The 22,278-nt window shown below is 33.4% G+C and overlaps 4 protein-coding genes across 7 annotated transcripts; 3 read left to right on the top strand and 1 right to left on the bottom strand.

The window, feature by feature from the left end:
- Positions 1-194: 194 nt before the first annotated feature.
- On the bottom strand, positions 195-3,867 carry LOC107909052 (histone acetyltransferase MCC1). The gene is made up of 6 exons (XM_041098905.1): positions 3,636-3,867; positions 2,614-2,824; positions 2,378-2,522; positions 2,035-2,134; positions 1,693-1,921; positions 195-533 (listed from the first exon to the last, which is right to left on the bottom strand). The coding sequence occupies exons 2-6, from the start codon at positions 2,799-2,801 to the stop codon at positions 362-364; spliced, it is 834 nt and encodes a 277-aa protein (XP_040954839.1). The 5' UTR covers positions 2,802-2,824; positions 3,636-3,867; the 3' UTR covers positions 195-361.
- Positions 3,868-5,164: 1,297 nt separating this feature from the next.
- On the top strand, positions 5,165-9,119 carry LOC107909053 (heat stress transcription factor A-1e-like). 2 transcript variants are annotated; one of them, XM_016836427.2, is made up of 3 exons: positions 5,165-5,638; positions 7,111-8,369; positions 8,594-9,119. In XM_016836427.2, the coding sequence occupies exons 1-3, from the start codon at positions 5,390-5,392 to the stop codon at positions 8,598-8,600; spliced, it is 1,515 nt and encodes a 504-aa protein (XP_016691916.1). In that variant the 5' UTR covers positions 5,165-5,389; the 3' UTR covers positions 8,601-9,119.
- A 3,545-nt stretch (positions 9,120-12,664) lies between these two features.
- Positions 12,665-15,784, top strand: LOC107909054 (TOM1-like protein 1). Of its 2 annotated transcripts, none has more exons than XM_016836429.2 (4): positions 12,665-12,865; positions 13,683-14,236; positions 14,570-14,833; positions 15,075-15,784. In XM_016836429.2, exons 2-4 carry the CDS (start codon positions 13,718-13,720, stop codon positions 15,495-15,497), a joined length of 1,206 nt encoding a protein of 401 aa, XP_016691918.1. In that variant the 5' UTR covers positions 12,665-12,865; positions 13,683-13,717; the 3' UTR covers positions 15,498-15,784. The 2 variants fall into 2 exon arrangements, with proteins under 2 accessions (XP_016691918.1, XP_040954840.1); XM_041098906.1 differs by having other exon boundaries at positions 12,732-12,865; positions 13,706-14,236.
- A 1,693-nt stretch (positions 15,785-17,477) lies between these two features.
- Positions 17,478-22,278, top strand: LOC107909055 (probable arabinosyltransferase ARAD1). 2 transcript variants are annotated; one of them, XM_016836430.2, is made up of 9 exons: positions 17,478-18,003; positions 18,154-18,327; positions 19,125-19,282; positions 19,371-19,518; positions 19,979-20,094; positions 20,169-20,307; positions 20,539-20,649; positions 21,210-21,278; positions 21,868-22,278. In XM_016836430.2, exons 1-9 carry the CDS (start codon positions 17,518-17,520, stop codon positions 21,994-21,996), a joined length of 1,530 nt encoding a protein of 509 aa, XP_016691919.1. In that variant the 5' UTR covers positions 17,478-17,517; the 3' UTR covers positions 21,997-22,278. The 2 variants fall into 2 exon arrangements, with proteins under 2 accessions (XP_016691919.1, XP_016691920.1); XM_016836431.2 differs by lacking the exon at positions 21,210-21,278.

Consider the following 22,278-nt stretch of genomic DNA (forward strand, 5'->3'; position numbering starts at 1 on the left):
AACATCTCAGCTAACAGAAGTGCAAAGTCTAAAGGGACTAAGTTGGCACCTTTTAAAATACATGGACTAATTTGAACTGATCCCTAACAGCAGGGACAAATTAGAAGTGATCCTGAGAAATATGGCCTACTAGATACTTTGACCATTTTTTTTTTGCAGACAATAAAATCAACACACAACAAATAGTAAAAATATAAACAAACAATTTTCTCCATTTCTTTTTATTTCTTCAGGAAACATTAACAGATGAAGGGGCACAGGGGGACATTATAGATCAGTCATTGAATATTCTTTTGTTCTTTGGATGGTGGTATCAACTCTGCTATTTTTTTAATGTCTCGAACCACAACTACAACACTTATTAAACATACTCTAACCCGGAACACTCGATATTAGTCATTCTCTTATTTTGAGTTAATACAGGACCCCGGGTTTCGTTACCTTTAGGCCATTTCACTTTCGCCATCATCAGCTTAGCAGCCACGGACTTGAGACCGGTCTTCATGCAACGAACAATAACTGTGACCAGCTCTCTGCAGAATACAGTTTTAAATCAGTTATTTCACTAAAAAAACTTTGCAGAGCCAGATGGTGTTCGGGACACAAAAGGCAATACGTCGGATTGAAACCTAGTGGACAAAAGATAACCAATTCTTGAACACTTTCAACTTTCAAGGGACATGAAAAGTACAATGCTAGTTCAATGGTTTCATTACCTGCTGGAAAATTCTCATAAACTATTCTTTCTTCTAGCAATTGTCTCGAACTTGCAATCAAACTATTTGGTAATAAAACAGACTACGAATGTAATTTGAACCGGACCTCATGAATAAAAGGTAAATATCTTAAACTAAAAGGTTCGAGTTTAAGGTTTCATTATTACAAGATTGTTTAAAATAAAAAACATGCAGTCTCAATCATGGCAGTCATTTAATCTTTAAGCATGGTACTATTTCCAACATAAGAACCCCATAAAAATGCCACAACCATATTCCACTTGGACCACAGTAAGTTCGAAGGAAAGAAAGGTTGAAAATCAACAGAATGACTTCCTCTAAACTATTGCTTTCGTATTTCTTAAAAAAAAAAAAACATTTATGGTCTTAAAAGTTATATTTTTAGTTTTTACTGATCGTGAAAACTATAATAGGGTATGCTATGTTATGATCGGAGTCATAAACAACCTTTGGGTGCAGCCTAATAGAATGCAAAGAACAAAGAATAGCTGTCTGGTTTGAAATTCATAGATTAAGATAACACATTCAGTCCTGGCAATACCGTACAGACTGAATCATATTTGTTACTCCTAAAGGATGCAATGATAATTGGAACTTTAATAACGGTATTGGTGCGAAAATCATCCACCGTACCGCACAAGCCATATGCTTGTTAAGCCTTGTTTTGGAAGCCTAGTGGGAACCTATTTTCACTGCACTTCCCAACAATCTGTTAGTCAAGTTGAATCTGTGTATGACCCAAGTATTACAGAAAGTCAAGCATGGCCCTAAATATTTGCCTGCTCAAGTTGTAACGATCCCTTTTCTCTGGTTTATGTCCTGTCCTGCCCTCTAAATAGCTATGTACTCCCCATAATAGTAGTTATAATGAAAGATGAGAAAGTAAGGGTAAAAAGATTATATTTTTACATAGTAACATGTAATTTAAAAGGTATATTTGAGAGTTGAGACTTACAATGGTGAGCAAGGAGAACGTCCACCATTTACATAATAAACGAACAAATATGAATCATAATGCTGACCATTGATCAAGTAAAATCCATGCAACCTCCGTATGCAATTGAACGACATCTTTGTGTATAAATGAATGGCAGGATTATTATAAGAAATCACATGCAAGTAAACTGCACGGCACACTGGGATGCTTGAAGCATATTTAATAACTTCTCGTATAAGTGCTGTAGCTGTTGATCAAATACCAAGCAAACTTTGGTCATAGGCTGAAGATTTCATTTAAAAAGAAAAATGGAAAAGGAAATGATGAAGAAGAACCGTTATTAGATGAAAATGCTCCTACCTATACCGAGATTTCTGTATGCATCTACAACTCCGAGTGTCAGAATATACACTAATGTTTGATCCACCCTTGATGAGTCATACCTGAGCAAATCCGCTATCTGCATGGTATATGTTAGTCAAAATGAATTGCATGAACCATTCAAATACTTCATTATAAACAAAAACTGAAGAAAATATTTAGGACCTGAAAACAGAACCTACATGTTGAATGACAACGATTAATTATTATACCAAATGGTTACTACTTATTCAAACATTTTAAACCCTGCTTAAGTAATAATCCAACCACCAAGCAAAGATCATTAATGCATTATATACACATAGGCACATAGATAACACACCTCACTATCCTTTGCCAAGATGATTCTTGCGGTAACAAATCCAATAAGCTCATCACTTTGACCATCAGGTCGACTGCGATCAACAGCTGCCCATGACACAACATCACATCCATTCACGACACTTTGGAAAAACTCAGACTCATACCTGAAGAGAACAATACCCTTCCTTGAAGATGCAAGAACAAGAAATACTCTTTACCGAAGAACCTCGATAGAAAAACCGATACACTTCTTACCTGATAGGAAATACGTCACTGTGGATTCGTTCTAAGGTCTCTAAATCAGATGGCTTTATAGGCCTATAGCAGATGGTAGGACGATGTTGGATTCTTGGGTTCACCATCAAGGACGTATCATTAATCCCCAAAAAATATGTGATAGATTTGAAGTTGTAAAGGAATTCCTGCTTCCATTTATGCAGCATCAGCCACAATCTCCATGCAGCACCTGAATGAAAACCAACACAAAATTCCACATTCTATTAGTTCCTTCTAATGTCGTGTAAACCAGACACCAAGCTGAAAACACACAAAACCGCAACTCGTGGACATGACCGGGAAACAAAAGGTCCCTTCATTTTATAGTTATTATACCCTTCTTTACATCATTAGAAAACTTCAAAGAAAACTACGTAACAGCTTTCAAATTACAACATTATTACTTTTGGTATTCTGTTCTTTATTTTAACCGTACCAAATCATATTTTTGAATAATTAAAAATTAAAAAAGGTTGTTTTCTTTTAAAAACAACATCAATGATTTCACTTCTTTATCACCTGCATTTTCTTTTATAAACAAATTAATAAACCAACAGCAAGTAGCAAAGAACAAACTACACCTAAAATAAAGCTTCAAAAACATACTAAGATTCACTTTCTTTTACCTATTTCCATAAGAAAACAAAGAAACCAATAACAAGGTTTAACATTTAAACCCAGCTTTCTTTCACCTCTTTCACCTCTTTCACCTAAAATAAACCCAGAATTCTACTATCCATTTGAATAATTGAATATCAATAAAGAAAGCTTTAACATTTAAATGAAGCAAAACCCAGAATTCTAAATACACTAAAAAACTAACAAAACCAATAAACCAAAGGATAAATTATTGAAAACCAAGTTGGAAATGAACCCAAATCGGCCAAAAAAAGAAAGAAAGAAAGAAAGAATCCAAAGAACAAAGACCTTAAATGCAGAATAGCAAAATTACAAACAAAACTATTGAAAATTTTGTGGAAAAAGGGGGAAAGCTACCATACCTGGAGAATCTCAAGCTAAAGCAAAGATCGAATTAGAAGGGGATCGTGAGAAATCAAAGGGTTTAAAAGAAAGGTTTTATTTGTTGATCAGTAAAGGGGGGAAAAGGAAACGGCAGAGAAACATACGACTTGAGACCAGACACGGGCTTTTGTCTTATTGGCGATGATTTGTGTTTTCTTTTTGGGGAATAAATTGATGATTGTTGATTAATTAGAAGTGTAGTAATCAAAGTAGATGAATAGATTCTTAATCTGATTCTTAAGCTAAACAAAACTCAACGTGGAAGATAAGGCTATTTTCGGAAAAATATAAAAATTATTTATTACATTTCTGTGAAAACATTTCCCCAGCTATTTTTTTATTATTTGGTTAATATTATTTTAACCTTCTCAACTTGTTTAAAGTATCTAATTGGTCCTTCTTCTTTTTTAATTTAGTTGGTACTTTTCGTTACTCTAAGTTGATATCTCTGCATTAAGATCGTTAGTTTATATTGACGTGACATTAATAGCCAATCTAACGGTTACAACAAGAATAAACTTGAACAAATGGGTGTCCAAATTCAAATGTATATAGACAAATGAGTGTCCATATTCAAATATAATGGTATAAGAAATCAAAGACAATTCATATTTATTATAAACACTATTAATCTCATCATAAGTTTTTTTTTTAACTACATCATTTGTAATGGTATAAGTTTTTCCTTTCGAAAAACATATTTGAATTTTCTCAGTTTCATTGAACATCACTACTTGAATTTTAGTCAATGTTTTCAAACAAGGAAGAGGCAATTTCGAATCATATTCAAATAATATTTATTATTTTTATAGATTATAGATAGATTATAAATTATCGATATAGAAAAATAATAATATTTTAATATTCTATATTATTTCATCCACAATTAGACCTATTCATGGTCGAGCTATCTGTCTAGACCCGAAGGTCCATTCAAAATTTGATAGGGTTTGGAGAAAAATATCAAATTCGAAAAATGAGCTTGAACAAAAAAATTAGACATGTTTAAAATATGAATCAGGCTCGATCTTGAACATTCAAGGCCCAAACTCAGCTTAGCTTGACCCAATTTTTAAAGTTTATAACGTTTTATGTTATTTTTTTATATATAATATAATTTATAACACATAAAAATTAAAATTAAATCTATAATAATATATAATACTAATATAATGTAAACATTAAAAAAATTAAAAATGTCTATATATAAAACTATAATAAATAAAAAATATATAAAACTATTAAATATTAAATTAAATAAATAAATAATTTTAAAAATAATATGACGGGTTGGGATTAACCATTTATAAATATATATTTTATTTTAATTATATTTAAGATTGATTGAATTTCTAATATATATTATTTAATTATTAAAAAATATAAAATCTCAAGTATTTGGACAATTAAAAATTTTAAATAAAGACCCTACCAACAAAAGTTGTAATTAATTTTATATTTTATATTTTATATTTTATATATATGGTTTTACAAATAGTTACGTGTTAAGTCGGTCTTTTTTTCTTTATTTTTTTAATTTCATTTCATTTCTTCATGCAAATAATCAAATCTATAAAAAGCACCATAAAAGCCTAAAACCCTTCCTTAGCTTTTACTCTTTCAAATCTTAGCTCTTCCCATGGCAAATTCGCTCACTCGCTGATCTTCAAATCCATATTTATTTTCTTCGAAAACCCTTTTTCTTGTTTTTTCTTATCACTAAAATCCCGAAATGGATTCTCTTCATGATTCAATATCAGCGGCGAACGCGGCGGCCGCTGCCAACGGCAACACCGTGCCGCCGTTTCTCAGCAAAACCTACGATGTGGTGAATGACCCATCGACCGACTCCGTCGTGTCGTGGAGTAGCGGTAATAACAGTTTTGTTGTCTGGAAAGTGCCGGAGTTTGCAAGGGATCTTTTGCCCAAGTATTTTAAGCACAATAACTTCTCCAGCTTTGTCAGGCAGCTCAATACATATGTGGGTATTTCTTTTTTTCCTTTTAATTCATTTCCTTTTGCTTCTTATTTGTTTTTAAATAAGTATCGCGATTTTTATACATTTCGATAGTATTTGGGCGTTAGCTTTAGGTTATATAGTCCTGCTTGGAATTTTGACGCAAATTTGTTATTTGGTTTTCTTCGATGTTCTGGGTCTAGTTTGTTTTGCTTTTTAAAAAAATAAAATTAAAAGAACCCATATGGATGTTGGATCATGAATTTATAGTATTGCTGTTTTATGGATTTTATTGAATGGTGATATTGGTTTTGCTGAAATTAGTGCGAATTCCCGCTCTAATATGCTGGTTATGCTGTTGAGTGACAATAAACTTGGATCTATTTACAATAAGTGAGTAGCTCTTTAATGGTTGTAGTTCGCGGTATTATATCTGATCATCAATGGCGTGCAAATGATTGGTTGAAAAGAATTGAGATATATAAAAACGAAGAACTGAATGTTTGTGTATATGATTTGGGGTCCGGCTCAAATCTTTTCAGCCGAAAGGATTGAAGGAGCTAACGATCTCAATTTGTCTGGCCAAATTTGAGGATTTTGAAATGAGATTTGCTGCCAATGAGATCTGCTGATGCTCCTTTGGATGTTTTGTTATTGTTTGGGTTAATGAATCCATGTAGCATGCTTTGATTTAGTGACAGACTTTTCATTTAGAGATTCAGTATGCAATCCTCTGTGCAATTTTCAGATACTAGCATCTTGCCTCGTTTCTTTTTCGAGAAACATTATCTTGGACGTTTCACTTAAATTCTTATTGCCGTACTTCGCTTTCCCCCCTTTTTGCTTCTGTATCAGCTGAAATGTCTAGTTTAGCATTCATGTGTGTTATTTGTACCAGCTTCATGTTTATAAAACAAATCCTGAATGCCATTATTAATATTTTCATCTAAAATCCTATATAAACTCTGCAGATGTATTTTACAATCTGTGACATTTTTGAGTCAGTCTTGATTCTTATTTTGCTCGTCATGTGATCTAACTGCATGTGTTTGCGTAAAGAGAAAGTCAAGATGAAGTGCTTCATAACCTAAATTTTGTTCAGATTTTTAAAGAAAAATCTTTTTGACCAACAAGTGAATAAAGGTCTGATGGTGAGAGTAGAATTTGTAGGCTGCTGCTGTGGATTGTAATTTGAAATGTTATTCATTGAGAGGAACGACTTTAGATATTGAAGTTCCCCAACCTATTTTCTTTTTCTTGAGCTGAAGAACTCATCAAACTGTAATTGTGTTTGTTATCTGCAGGTTTAAGTATATGCATGTAATTACTAATTGATTGTGGTCAGGCATTCGGGTTCTACCAAGACAGATGATATCTGATTCAATTAGATATTAAACTTCAATCCTACTTTACTCATATGCGGGGTTTGCTAAATTCAGTTCGGTAAATATATAGAATAAATTGTGTAGTTGATTATCATAACTTTTTTCCTTTAGGGTTTTAGAAAAGTTGACCCTGACCGCTGGGAATTCGCTAATGAGGGGTTCCTACGAGGTCAGAAACATCTATTGAAAACTATCAGCAGGCGGAAACCTCCTAATGTCCAGAGTAATCAGCAACCTCAAGTTCAGAACTCATCTGTTGGAGCTTGCATTGAGGTCGGGAAGTTTGGTATTGAAGAGGAGGTTGAAAGACTTAAGAGGGACAAGAATGTTCTCATGCAGGAACTTGTTAGGTTGAGGCAGCAGCAGCAAACAACGGATAACCAGTTGCAAACTGTTGGCCAGCGTGTACAGGTGATGGAGCAGAGGCAGCAGCAAATGATGTCTTTTCTTGCCAAGGCTATGCAAAGTCCGAGTTTCTTAGGCCAGCTTGTGCAGCAGCAAAATGAAAGCAACAGGCGCATTACTGGAGCAAACAAGAAGAGGAGACTCCCCAGGCAGGATGAAGAAAATTTAGCTGGTGAAAATGGTGCCGTATCTGCTAAAGGGCAGATTGTAAAGTTTCAGCCTTCACTGAATGGGGCAGCGAAGGCGATGCTGCACCAGATAATGAAGATGAATACATCACCTAGTTTGGACCCTTCGATAAATAATTCGGGTTCATTCTTGATTGATGGTGTTCCTCCTTCCAATGCACCGGACAGCAGGAGCTCGTCCAGTCGGATTTCAGGTGTGACACTTTCAGAAGTCCAACCAGCTTCTGCGCAATCTTATCTGCAAGCGGAATCAGGTTTTCCTGACACTTGTCTGTCAGCTGCCGCTCATTTAACATCCGAGCATACTAATGTGGATCAAATTTCTCGGATAAATGAGCATAAGTCTCAGAAACATGGAGTTATTCCAAATGTTTCTCAAATGCAAGGAACTATGCCTGATAGCACAGTTGGACTTACTGACAGAAGTTTGGCAGGATCTGAGAGAGGCAATGCGGAGTATCTTGATCCACTGTTAGACGTTTTGGATGGTACAATGCCCGTAGAAACTGATGATTTTTCTGCCGATCATGATATGGACATCTTACTCGATGGATCTCCTGAACTTCCAGCAATTAATGACGTTTTTTGGGAGAAGTTTCTTGCAACAAGCCCTCTAACCGGGGACACCGATGAAATTAGTTCAAGCTCACTTGAAAATGGTGCAAACCTGGAACAACAGCAAGCACCGGTGAGGCAAGAGAACGGATGGGATGGAATTCATCATATGAACCATCTTACCGAGCAAATGGGCCTTCTTTCATCAAATGGACAGATCAGGTGAAGTCCCACAAATCATATGCGTGAGATAAATTTTTGAACTTTTCACCCGTTTTAATGTAGTCGTTACAAACATAGTACTATCCCGAATCAGTAGGTAACAAGGAAATGCTCTTTGTTTTAACATTTTGATATTTATTGCCATTTTTAATCTGCAATGAACGCAGTGTTAAGAGAAGCTATCATCAGTTTTTGAGTTCTACTGTTTGGTATGGTTTTTGCAGAGGTTGATGATGATCTATGATGCGGTCAAGAAAAGCTTTTTAATTCAAAGAGAAATGGTTTGTTGTTGAAAGGGGTTATTTTTGGTGTTACTACATGTACCAATAACATAAATGCATTGGAAATGGTTATCCAAATACATATGTATGATGTTTCTCGACTATACTTATCATCTTACAAATATGTTGTCTTTTGCACCTGTTTTACCCGTAGATGAATTCTAGGAAGAAGGATCTTTTCGTATGGCCCTCACTTGCCCGCTATTACTAGTTATTCGGGTTTATTTTTCTTGAAATACTTATTTTCGGTACATTTTTAGAAATGATCCGATTACATATATGTTGAGTAAAACTTGAATAGTAGGCTCATTGGCTGAAATGAGTTCATTTATATCCGAGACCAAGGTTCAATTTGTAGGTTTGTCTATGTGGTAGTGTAATGTGTGTGTTTGAGTTTGAACTTATATTGTATAAAAAAAAAACATACGTGTTGAGTAAATATTTAACCCTTTCAAATGATTTCAAGTGAGATTCAATTGTCTGGAGATTTACCCTTTTTTTTTTTTTTGGATATTACAATTTTACTTTGCACATATATATAACAACAAAATTATTAAGCTTTGCATGCTTTTTCTAAGATATGCACATGAATATAACATGTTCTAACAGGCATCTTAAGAAAAATTTCAAGCATGATCATATTAAAATCAATGGATATCTCTAAACATGATATCAATAATATTCATAAATTACATTAACAAAACATCAATAGGGAACTAATTTAATCATTTTTTTCAATGAAGTATTGGTTTTCCCATTCTTCATTTTTTGTGAGCTAAGACTAAGAGCATCTAAATATTTTGGCTTCAACATTACTACAACAGATAACTTTTGGTACTCAAATTGTTTTGGGTCCTTGAACCTTAAGAACTTATACTTATTTAATTTTATATTGAATTATTTTTTTATTGGACAAGTATGTAATGTATGGTCAAAGAAATGACAATTTCACATTTCGCCATTTTTGATGAGTTTAAAATAAATGCTTTTTCTTTCTTCAAGCTATCAAATTTCATTTTCTAACTCAAAATTCTTTTTGAAAACAATGAAACTTTTTTTTCTGGAAACCTCAAAATTTATTTTCAATTTTTCATTTGGGCTTTCCAAATCAATTTTTGTTTTCAAGAGAAAATTATTTTCAACTTTGAATTTTGAAATCATTTTCTTGTATTTGAAATCCATTGCCTCAAATTTCAATATTAATTCACTGAATGCATTTTGTAGTTTATCAAAAGATTATGAATTTAAATCATGTGAATTAAAAGATACCTCTTGCTCTTCAAGAGCCATGAAACATATCACCTTTGAATTTGATGGGTGACTTTCACTTGATTGTTCATCTTTGATTTGCTTGCCACTAGTTTAGTTTTCTTTCTCACAGGTCTTCTTAATCTCTTTTTCTTCCTTCTTAACTACACAGATTTTCCCTAGTCTATCCCATATCCACATAAGGAAATTTTGTTGAAAATTTCTATTACTCATAGCACAAAAGAGTGTGTGTGCATGGCCTTGTAGTTGGATTGAGCATTTGTCTTGTCATTTGCACCATAATAAAATGTTTGGACAAAAAATTTCATCCTTATTTTTCAATTGGAGTGGTTTTCTTATTTAGGAGTGGAGGATACATGAAGAAATGACATTTTTGCAAAGTTGTTGACCTTGACTCAAATGTCATCTTTTAAACTTGATATTTTTATCTCGATCGTCTCTCTCAATGGTGAAACCTTCAATGGAGAACTAGCTCTGATACTAATTATTAGGCTTGAAAATATCAAGAGGGGATGTATTGATATTTTAAAATTTTTTACAAACTTTTTTAAATGACAAGGAAAGGGATGAAAAGTTTGGATAATTCGATTTATAATGGTTCGGCCTCAATTGCCTAAATTCACTACCTTGGTATATACCTCAATCAAGGATTTTCCAATTTACTATACTTGATTATCACCTTTCAAAGAAAATGTATAAGTTTTACAATCCCAATTTTTTTCACAAGGCTAAGATAGAAATTTCCCTAGTTTTTATGACTTAACTAAAACTCTCTAGCTTTTTGGTTCAATTAGAAATCATTTACAATCTACTTAAGGTTTTATACCTCAAAAACCTTAAATATGCTCTTTAAAGAAAGAGAAGATGAGTAAATTAATAATGAACCTCTATAGGTGTGTGTTTGCAAATTGAAGCTCTAAACGCAAAGATTTGAGAGTTAGAAAATATATTAAAATAAATTCTAAATGGGTATGTACAAGAGAAAATGAAGAAAATAAAGAACTGAATGTTTTTCTCTTGATTTCTATGTTTGGATGTTCATCTCTTATATCTTGAAGTATTCTTGATGTGTATATATAACAAGGGAAAATTTTGTGACTTTTATAGTCATTGAAGATAGTTTCTAATCATTGGAAGCATTACAAATAAACTTGTATCGATACAACTCACAAGATGTATGGATAGAAATAGACTTGTATCAGTAAAAGTCTGAAGGAATGCTTGGGGTACTTTTTGACTTATTTATATTTAAATAACATTAAGATATATATCTTAACAAGTAAATGACTCTAAATTAGTAACAATAGTAGTAACATAATAATAAAATGGTAACAAAACAGTAAAAAATAATAAGAAAATAGTAACAAAACAGTAAAAAAATAACAATTTTTTTGTTTTTTTGCTAAGTCAAGCTCAGGCCCGAATCAAAAAAACTTTACTTTATATACCCATTTTTAAATGGGCCTTATTTTTTTACCAAAATCCATCTTTTATCTATATTTTGCTAAAGTTCTTTTACTTTTTAAACAGATTTTCAAACCGCCTGACTAAGTCATCATTACCAGTTTTGGCCTAACTTTGTTTCAAGAGTTGGTGCATGCTGGAGGTGATCCTATGCTAGGAGAGGGGCTACCAAGTTGAAGCTGACAGTGGCTATTGCCTAACCTCTTTTTTTCTTCTAAACAAATAGTCTTGTTCAATAGCAGGAGGATTCAAAGGAAGGAAACTAGACAACAATACTATCCTACTAACTTTTCAGGCTCAATAAATTCTCACTCTGCTGGGTTGATAGTTGAATCTGGAATCACCTTAAACTACCCTAGAGTGGAAAAAGTAAATCCACTTAACTTGTAACAAGTACTTTCGAGTTCGCTTGTCCAAAATCGAACGGTCGTTTAAATTTTGAGAGGTGTTAGATAAAAATATTAGGTTTAAAAAATAAATTTAGATAAAAAAAATTAAATTCATTTAAAATACAACTTGAATTAGAGCTTGAGCATTTAAGGTCCATCGGACCTGCTTTTAAGTTTCTACTATTTTACATTATGTTATCTTTTATATATTATGTAATTTATAATATATAAAAATAAAATCTATAATAATATATAATACTACTATAATGTAAATATTAAAAATTATTAAATTTACTAGATATAATATTTTAATAAATAAAAAATATATAAAATCATTAAATATTAATTTTAAAATAATATAAATATATATTTTTAAAAAATAATACGGGCGGGTTTAAAATGAGTTTATGTTAGCTATTTATAAATTATAGGCGGGTTTGGACAAAATTTTAAGTCTATATTTTGAGTCGGGTCGAACTTGGGGAAATATAAAATATGTTAATATAAACTTAGGCCGACTTGGTTCACGAATACCTCAACCTTCCGATCCTTTCGAGCCAAATCTTTAGCAAAATAAGTTCCAGTTAAGTCAAAACAAGAAAAAGGCCGGGAGATGAATTGTTAATATATTATTCATGTGACAATTTATTTGTATGTCAAATTAAAAAAATGAAAAAAAAATTCCATCCATCTTAGGATGATTTAATAAAAAAACGTAAATTTAAAAACTAAAAAATATTATAAACTAAATTAAAAACTAAAATAACTTTTTTTTTTAACATGAATTATTATGCCTTCAAACATAGAATTAATACATCGAAAATGATAGAAGACGCCAAGAAGCTGCATTTATAAAAAGTGGTACGGTGCCGTTTACTTTCTTTGTCAGTTGACAAATGGAATCACGGCAATAACCTTCACATATACGCAATATTTATTATTTTACTTAACAAAAAAGCAAAAAGAAAAAGAAATTTAATAAAATAAAATTAAAAAACGTGTCTTTTTGCGTCGTATATGAAGAAAGACCGAGTCTGAAACTCCAATGAAAGATCAAAAACTCAACTTTACAGTTTGATTTCAATTTCCGAAGGTAAATCAATTCATCGTCTCTGTTATTTTATTTTAAATTTTAATTTTCATTACATTTTTTTATGTAATTTATGATTTTTTTTCCTGATTTTGATTTTGAAGTATTTAGAATCTAGGTTTAGCTGACCCAGCAGTTGACTTAATGAACCTGATTTTTAATTTTTTTCCTTATAATTATTAGTAGTTAAGCAAGCCCTTTAACTAGTTTTCTGGTAATCTGATCCGAGTTTAGTTTTTTTTTAAGGTTTTAAAGGTTTGGAATTTTTTTAGTTTATGTACTCATGCAGTTGTATCTGTGTTTTAAATTGCTGCTAAAATAGAAGGGGAGAAATTGATATTTTTTTAAAATTCTTGAGTTATTTTGCTTTGAATTAGGTATTTGTTCTTTTGTTTCTTTAATCAGTAACTTGTTCAATTTTTGGAGGTTTTGAAGTTAATATTTTGAAAACTGAGTTTTTTTTTTCTCTCCTGAAGATTGGGGAATTAGGGTTTTACTCATTTTTGTGTTTGAAGTATTTTAATGCTGTGTAAATTTTTAGATTTGAAGCAAGTTCTGCTGGAACTTCCTAGGGATGAAAATTAAAAAGAAAACCAGATATTTGATTGTTCTGATTAATGATGGAGGAAAATCGTAGTTATTCCTGCTTGGTTATTTTCTAACATTTATGTAATTTTGAGGCTTTTGGATGTTTATATTTACCATGGAAGATTACTAGGAAGAAATTTTATGTTAAAAGATTCTGACCCTAGGATGGATGCCATTATTTCTTTGCGTTTCTCCATTTTAATTTTTTTTTTCTGTTTGGATGTTTTTTCAGGATATAGATTTTTTGTTTTGAAGGTTTGGTGAAAAATGGACAAGAATTTGATGGACAAAGTTTCTGCCTTTGGTGAGCTCCTGAAGACAGAAGGAGCCGAGGTGGGAAGAAAGATGAGTGCTGGCATGAGCTCGGTTAGCTTTAAAGTGAAGGAGCTCTTCCAAGGCCCTAACCCTGCTGATAAGCTTGTCGACGATGCCACCTCAGAGGCCCTTGATGAGCCTGATTGGGCCTTGAATCTCGATATCTGTGACATGATCAACCATGAAAAAATTAGCAGTGTTGAACTGATTCGTGGCATAAAACGAAAGATAATGTTGAAGAACCCTAGGGTTCAATACTTGTCATTGGTGTTGCTTGAAACTTGTGTCAAGAATTGCGAGAAGGCATTTTCTGAGGTAGCAGCTGAGAGGGTTCTTGATGAGATGGTTAAGCTTATTGATGATCCACAGACTGTTGTTAATAATCGAAACAAAGCTTTGATGCTTATTGAAGCCTGGGGGGAGTCAACCAGTGAGCTCCGCTATTTGCCTGTTTATGAAGAGACTTACAAGGTAAAAATGTATATTTTCTATATCTTTTTCTACTGTTGTTGAAATAAGTTGTGAAATACAATTATTTGGTTTTATTTACTCGTTTTCCCATGATGGTGTTTCTGATTGAAAGCGTGGAGCTTTAGTTCTATTCATTAAATTTATCCGCTTGCTGGTACAGTCTTGGAATTGTTGTTTATTTATCCTGCAAATCCTCATAAAATCATGAGATGGAGAATTTTTTGAACATTTGAATCCAAACACACGGTGCAACGTTGCTACTAAGATGAACCCGTATCTTTATCTTTTGATGACTAGTGAGATTCTGTTGAATGATCCTTTTTTCCTTTGTAGAGTTTAAAATCAAGGGGTGTTCGCTTTCCTGGACGTGACAATGAGAGTTTGGCACCTATTTTTACCCCTCCTCGCTCAGTTTCCGCAGCTGAAGTGGATGCTAGTCTTGCAAATCAGTTTCAACATGACATGCAGCTTCAGCATGACACTCCTCCCCAAGCCTTTACCGCCGAACAAACTAAGGAAGCATTTGATGTAGCAAGAAATAGCATTGAACTTCTTTCAACTGTGTTATCCTCATCACCACAACAAGATGCTCTCGAGGTATTATTGTCTTTTTATGCACTATATAGTTTCTAACTTCATAAAGATTAGGAATGAAGTATTCTTCCTTCTGGTGGTGCCGAGTAACATGCCTTTAAAAATTCGAGTCTTGGCTCTTATGAGTTGTTAATGTGTTTTCTCTACCTATTCCTTATCAACGAATGTTTTAGAACGATGTTACATGTAGTGAGGCTTTTTTTAACTGGTTGAATCTTCAGTAATTTCGTTGTTTTGTTGGCAGGATGACTTGACAACTACACTTGTCCAGCAATGTCGACAGTCTCAATCCACTATTCTAAGAATCATTGACACTGCTGGAGATAACGAGGCCTTGCTTTTTGAAGCTTTGAATGTGAACGATGAGATCCAGAAAGCTCTCTCAAAGTATGAAGAGTTGAATGAGCCATCAGCAGTTCGACGTGAGCCAGAGCCTGCTATGATTCCAGTGGCTGTTGAGCCTGATGATTCTCCCCGTCATCCGAAAGAAGGTGGCTTGATCCGGAAACCAGCAGGTACACGACACGGGACTCACGGTGGAAGCAACGATGACATGATGGACGATCTCGATGAAATGATTTTCGGTAAGAAAGGTGGAGGTTCATCTGGAGGGGGTCAAGATTCAAAGAAGCAACAAGGACCAAAAGATGATCTAATCACATTCTGAGTGCTATTCAACACCATTCACAATTTACGACACAAGTCCCGTGCCGGGCCATTGTAAGCATAGAAAAAGACTGGAATAGGAAACTCAGGACGGGATTGCGGACTTTTTCTTTCGCATGCTACCTTTGATTGTTACAGAACGTTATGTGTAAGTAATACATGCTTGGATTTGTTTACTTGGTTATCTTTATGGCTGTCATATTGGTGGTTTGATGACATGACTGGCTCTTTGCTCATTGCTGGTTTATTCATGTCCTTCCATTTTATATATTTATATGGAATTATGGATATTGGGTTACACAATGAAAATAACTACATTTTGATGAGGTTTTTAGATCAAGTTTTTGATTTAATTATTTGGGTGTTGGTGTATGATTTAAGTTTGTGATCTTTAGTCTAATCTAGTCCTGTGTGGATCAAGTTTTCAACCCCAAGTAAAAGACAAACCTACAAAATTATTCTAGGGTTCAAAATAAATTATGATTTTTTGGAGTTACAGTGTTATTTTTTCATCATATTAATTTATAATTTTACAAAATTTGAGGGACTAAATGAACACCACTTTGAATTGATCCATGTATTAAAATTTCATAATATATAAACAAGTATAATAAAAATACAAATGCATGTCTAAATAATTATAGTGTAGGATTATGTCAAGTTTTAGTCAGACAAATCGCGAATAAAAAGGCCACAATTTATAGTTGAGGTCTTCTAAATTCAATATACTAACAACCGTGATAAAAACGCATACATAACATACACATATGATGAGATTAGAGACTCTATCCAACTTACACATGACACTTGAACTATTTTTGGGATGAACTATTTTAATTTGGCATAATTTGATACTTTATTTTTATAATATTATTAATAGGTTCAAATTAATAACATGGTTAGTTATAGCAATTAAGTGATAACATTTATTGATTGAATGTAATTAATCAAATTTTCATAAAGTCTTAATTATGTGATCAAATAACAATAAAAAAAATTCTCTGTCATCAATTTGAGTATTCTAATAATATTATAAAAGTAGAAGATTGAAATAAAGTCGAGGGAACACAGCAAAGGTTCTAGAGGGACTAAAGCCATAATAAGACTAAAGTTTAATTATAATTTTAGTCCTTCTACTATGTTAAAAGTTAACCTCTTAACTTTTAACTTGAAATAATTTAATCTTTCTACTTCTTTAGTTTTTTAACATTTCCAAATTGATAATTTTGCTAGTTTTTTCCATGAAAGTCATGACATTTCTTTTATTGCTATTCAATTCACACAATCAAAGTCATTGAAAGCCATATTTAACCGGTAATAAATTTGCATATCAAAGGAATGCTTAATGTTCACATTATTACTTCTAAAGTTAATCGTGCCATACATCCTCAAACTATATCTTCATTTTAAATTACTCCTTAAATATTAAAATATTCTAATTACCTCCCGAACTATTCAGCTGTATCAATAAGGTCATTGCATTATTAAAATTATCAATTTAATCTTTAAATGATATTTCAAATCTTATGTGGTATAGTTTAAAATGAAAAGGCTAAAGAAAAATGTATATTGTAAAAATATTGGGTTTTAAGGTTTTTGAAACTTTTATAAAAGCTTTATTGCTTACTCACTCTTTTTTCGGTTTTACTTCAGTTTTAGTTTTTACTTTTAAAAATTATACGTAACATTTTACTTTTCTTTAAAATTATTATTTTAATTATGACACGTAAGATTTGACATGCCATGTAACGATTAAAATGAATGGTTTTAATAATTAAAGGAACACAACATCAATAGTTTGAGGATGTAATTTGATTGTTTTGAAGTTTTTGGGTTAATTTAGAATGTGTATCATAGTTTGGGGATATCTAATGCAATTAGCACTTACTTTAATGGCAGCAATGTCATCAAGTTGGACTTAGAGGGACTAAAACCATAATTAGATTAAAAAATTATATCGATTAAAACACTCAGATCTCTACACTGTCCTCCACTGACACGGTTCCTCTAATACACTGAAAATGAGAGCGAAGCAAATGCCGTCGTCGATCTTAACGAGATCCAAATCCCCAGTTATTCTCTTATTCGCCGTCATTATCCTCGCTCTCTCTTTCTTCTTCTTCTTCCTCTTTTCTCCCTCCTCCACAACCACCGCCGCCGTCACCGTTCCCTATCGGCATCCGTCTGTACGACCCGAAACCTCGTTCGTCGCCTCCCTCGAGCACTTCCTTGCTCACAAGGCTCCCAAAATCCCCGCCTCTTCCGACGATACGGTGGGTCCCGTGATCGATCATGACGTCAGGAGGCTCGACGAGAGGAAGTTCGTCAAGGAAATGGAGTGGTTGCGTGGCGATCCGTACTACCCGATGTCCATGCCGGTTAGGGTTTACGTTTACGAAATGCCGAGCAAGTTCACCTACGATTTGCTTTGGTTGTTTCGGAATACTTATCGAGAAACTTCTAATATTACTTCCAATGGCAGCCCCGTTCACCGTTTAATCGAACAGGTGAGATCATTTTATTTTAATATGAAATATATCTCTATATGATAAGTAGCGAGTTGAAGTGAATTGAAGATTCTCGATTTGGTTAACAAAGTTGACAAATTGTTTTATATATATTTTTTTCAACTTGGCTTTTCTTTATTGGTGGTGCAGCATTCTATTGATTATTGGCTTTGGGCGGATTTGATTGCTCCTGAATCCGAAAGGCTATTGAAGAATGTTGTGAGAGTTGTTAAGCAGGAGGAGGCGGATTTATTTTATGTGCCGTTTTTCACCACGATTAGCTTTTTCTTATTGGAGAAACAACAATGCAAGGCGTTATATAGGGTGTGAGTGCATTTCCTGGTTTTAAAATATTTGTTTCTACATTTTCTTGTTACCCTGTTTTAGAATGTTTAGAATACGAGCTTGATTTCACTCCTATTCTGTTGATTACTTTTTGTGTCTACGGTAAGTGTGTGCGACTGTTTATTGTTGTGTCATGCACTTGCTGAATTATTCGGGTTTATCAATTATTATAATTTAGGTAAATGCATTTTATGGAGTCATTCTTTTCAAAGAGGTAGTGATTTATGTTGCACTAGCTCTTTGTGTTTGGTGAAGTACCTGTTTCCAACACTTGTGCCCGACACATAGATACAGGGATGTGACTTTCAAGCATACTTCAAATAAGTAGAAAAACTTGGAAATTTTGACCATACCCATGCCCAACACATACTCACACCCGAGTCCAAGTAACATAGGTAGTACTTAGTAGGGCAAGCAAATTAAATTATAATTGGGTCAATTCCTGTGCATTTCAAGTTCTAGATTGAGTTTATTTAATAATTTAACTATTTTCTGCTTGACTTTCTTCTTTTTTGCTGTCACTAAACTCAACTTTTGAGATCCAATTTGTATTAAGGTGTTGATTGGGTTGTCTTGTCTTAGTTTTGGTTTGTGTTTCATGAATTATGTTATCGTTTTTTAATTCCATTTTCTCTGATTGAAAAGTTTTTGGGGCACATATATTGCACAAAACAGTGCATGGTTTCCCTTCAAGAACTTGTTTAATTTTTTATTTGAACAAGTGTGTAAGTTTTAGAATTTGCCTATTCAAGGATTTTGTTTCCTTTTGGTTTCAGGAAGCCCTGAAATGGGTGACAGATCAACCTGCATGGAAACGATCTGAAGGAAGGGATCACATATTTCCCATTCATCATCCGTGGTCCTTTAAGTCAGTTCGCAGATATGTGAAAAATGCAATTTGGCTTTTACCAGACATGGACTCCACAGGGAATTGGTAAATATATGACTCTTGCAGATGAGATAGAACTTTCAACTTTACTAGTCATTTCAGCTTTTGGAAATGATATACTTCAACATTCTAGGTACAAACCGGGGCAAGTTTCACTGGAGAAGGACCTCATTCTCCCTTATGTGCCAAATGTTGATTTATGTGATGCAAAATGCTTATTGGAAAGTGAATCAAAGAGAACAACACTGCTTTTCTTCCGCGGACGACTTAAAAGAAATGCTGTGAGGGTTTCAACTGTCTTATTAAAAAAGCCTTTGATTTTTTGCATTTTCACTGAATTTGCTATAATGAAAGAATGGCTCATTTTGGGCTTGTCAATAATATATATGCTTCTGCAAGAGGTTTCCAGAGTTTTGCCAACTTCCCCCCCCCTCCCCTTCAAATACTAGAATGGTTTAACAAGAAAGGGAAGGTGGAGGGAAGAGAGGAGGAAGATGTGCCTATGTGTTTCGGAATTTTTATGAATTTGAATGGAGTGTTAAGTTATCCTTTTTAAACTGAAGAAGATGCTTTCTCGGGCCTTTTCTTTGCATCCCACCTAGATATTTTAATGGTTGACTTCAAAGTAGCATTACATGTTTTCTCTCCAACATTGCCTCTACTCTCTGTCAGTCTTACATGCTTGAATAATGTTTGTCATTTGATCTCTTGGCTGCTTATTTTGTAATTTTTCTTTTTCAGGGAGGAAAAATACGTGCTAAAATTGGTGCAGAACTAACAGGTGCCAAGGATGTAGTCATAGAGGAGGGAACTGCTGGGGAGGGAGGAAAAGCTGCTGCTCAGAAGGGGATGCGCAGGTAAGATAAGCTGATTCTTTTTCATGGTGTTACATATCCTCCTTAATGCTGTGATTTTTCTCCTCTGTTATCAGGTCTATATTTTGTTTAAGTCCAGCTGGTGACACTCCCTCCTCTGCTAGATTGTTTGATGCTATTGTCAGTGGGTGTATACCTGTTATTATTAGTGATGAATTGGAGCTCCCTTTTGAAGGAATACTTGATTATAGGAAGGTATGCGTGTTTTTTCCTTTGCTTGAGTTGTCACTTCCTTTCCCTTCCCTTGGTGCATCTTGGCTACCTTGAGGGTGCTTTCTACATTTTGTTCAATGACCGCCTAAAAATAGAACTTCACTACTTTTGCTGATTAAGCTGCAATCAAAGAATAAAATGGAGTTCATATACACATAATAGCTAGTAAGTCACTTATTTTTTATTGTCTATTTTTTGTTTCTTTTCATGCAGATGGCTGTATTTATTTCTTCAACTGATGCTGTGCAACCTGGTTGGATTCTAAGATACTTAAAGAGCATTAGTTCTACTCAGATAAGAGAAATGAGGAGGAACCTTGCCGAGGTTTGTGTTTGCAAAGTTAGATGGAAAAAAAAAATCCCCATTGTCCATGCTTGTATCTAAGGATAAAGTTTTAGCAACCTGTTCTATTTTGCATAATGATCTCTTTGTGTCTTAACAATTTTGCTTGTACCAGGTGAGAGGCCTTTAGGATTTTATATGAGTTAGCAAGAATTTAATTTCATTTGGTAATATTTAGCTACTCACATGACTTGTTTTCATCTAAGGGAAGGGAATTTTTTTACTTATTTTGAGAAGGTTTTATTTTTTTTACTAGTTTTACTCATCCTTCTATTTTCAAGTTTAAATTCGTACAAACTATTCTTTATGTTATAACAAGTTATTTTAATATTCATGTTATAATTAAGCTTTTCCTTGAGTTAATACACTAAACAACCAAACGAGGCATAAGTTTCATTAATAATTGGGTTGTACATTTTTAATTTCCTGCTTAACCTTTATCTTTTCATTCAGGAGAATAATCTGAAAGAAAGAAACTTTGGAGAATAATGTTAGCTAATACCATCTTTCATGTTGCTAATTTGACTAACTCATTTGTCCAGTACTCAAGGCATTTCGTGTACTCTAATCCAGCTCAACCCTTGGGGCCGGAAGATCTAGTTTGGCGAATGGTTTGCTACTTTCTTTTCACTAAAATTTTAGCCTATATTTGTATCTTTGGTTGCCATATTTGAGAAATAATGCTGAATCTTATTGCTCCGAGTGTACAATTGTTTCTGTTGGAAAAACTAATTTAAAAGGGAAATTCTCCTTGATGGCAATAGTGGTGCCACCTCATTAGTAGTTATCTCAGTTTCATTACCACATCGTTACATAGGTCGTTGAAATTGGTTTGCTTGTACAGAGATGATCCTTTTAGTATCAAGCAGGACTGTTAATGCATGAAAATTGAGAACAGAAATAGAATAGGATAAAAAGATAGAAAAACAATAAAAGAAGATGGGTGTAGAAACTTATTAGATGTTGGATTATGTTACTAACAGACATGCATGGATCATAAGAATGATGACATTGCCTATGCATGCTGCATGCTAGTTTTAGTTATTTTTTATGGCTATGATTCTATTGAGAGAGTAATTGTGTTTCTCATTAGAGTCATCTTCCTTGTAAAAGCTGGTGGAATTACATGAAATTGTAATGTTCAAATGATTAACAAGTTTTTGAACTTGTGGTTTACCTTGCATTTCTTGTTTGCAACAGATGGCTGGTAAATTGGTGAACATCAAGCTTCATACTCGGAGATCCCAGCGCGTGGTTAAAGAATCAAGAAGTGTCTGCACTTGTGATTGCAGGCGATCCAACAGTACTCATTCCAATCCTATCAATTGATTGATCTCATTTTGTGGCTGCTGTTAGTATCATGAAGAATTCATGATTCCCTGAGTTTGCAAGAACACCTTTTTGATTACCCAAAGTAACATTTTGGCTTTTGTTCATTGCAAATTGTTGCACGAATAGAGGGATGAATATATATACAATATATATGCATGTGATTAAGTCATTCATTGAAATATCATAGTTGTACTTAAAAACCAATCATTTTCATATTGGTATCACTAATTATAATACAATACTAATGATTTTGAATGTCATTATTTTAACTTTATTTTA

Source organism: Gossypium hirsutum, chromosome D08 (genome assembly GCF_007990345.1).
Source record: "Gossypium hirsutum isolate 1008001.06 chromosome D08, Gossypium_hirsutum_v2.1, whole genome shotgun sequence".
Taxonomy (NCBI): Eukaryota; Viridiplantae; Streptophyta; class Magnoliopsida; order Malvales; family Malvaceae; genus Gossypium; species Gossypium hirsutum.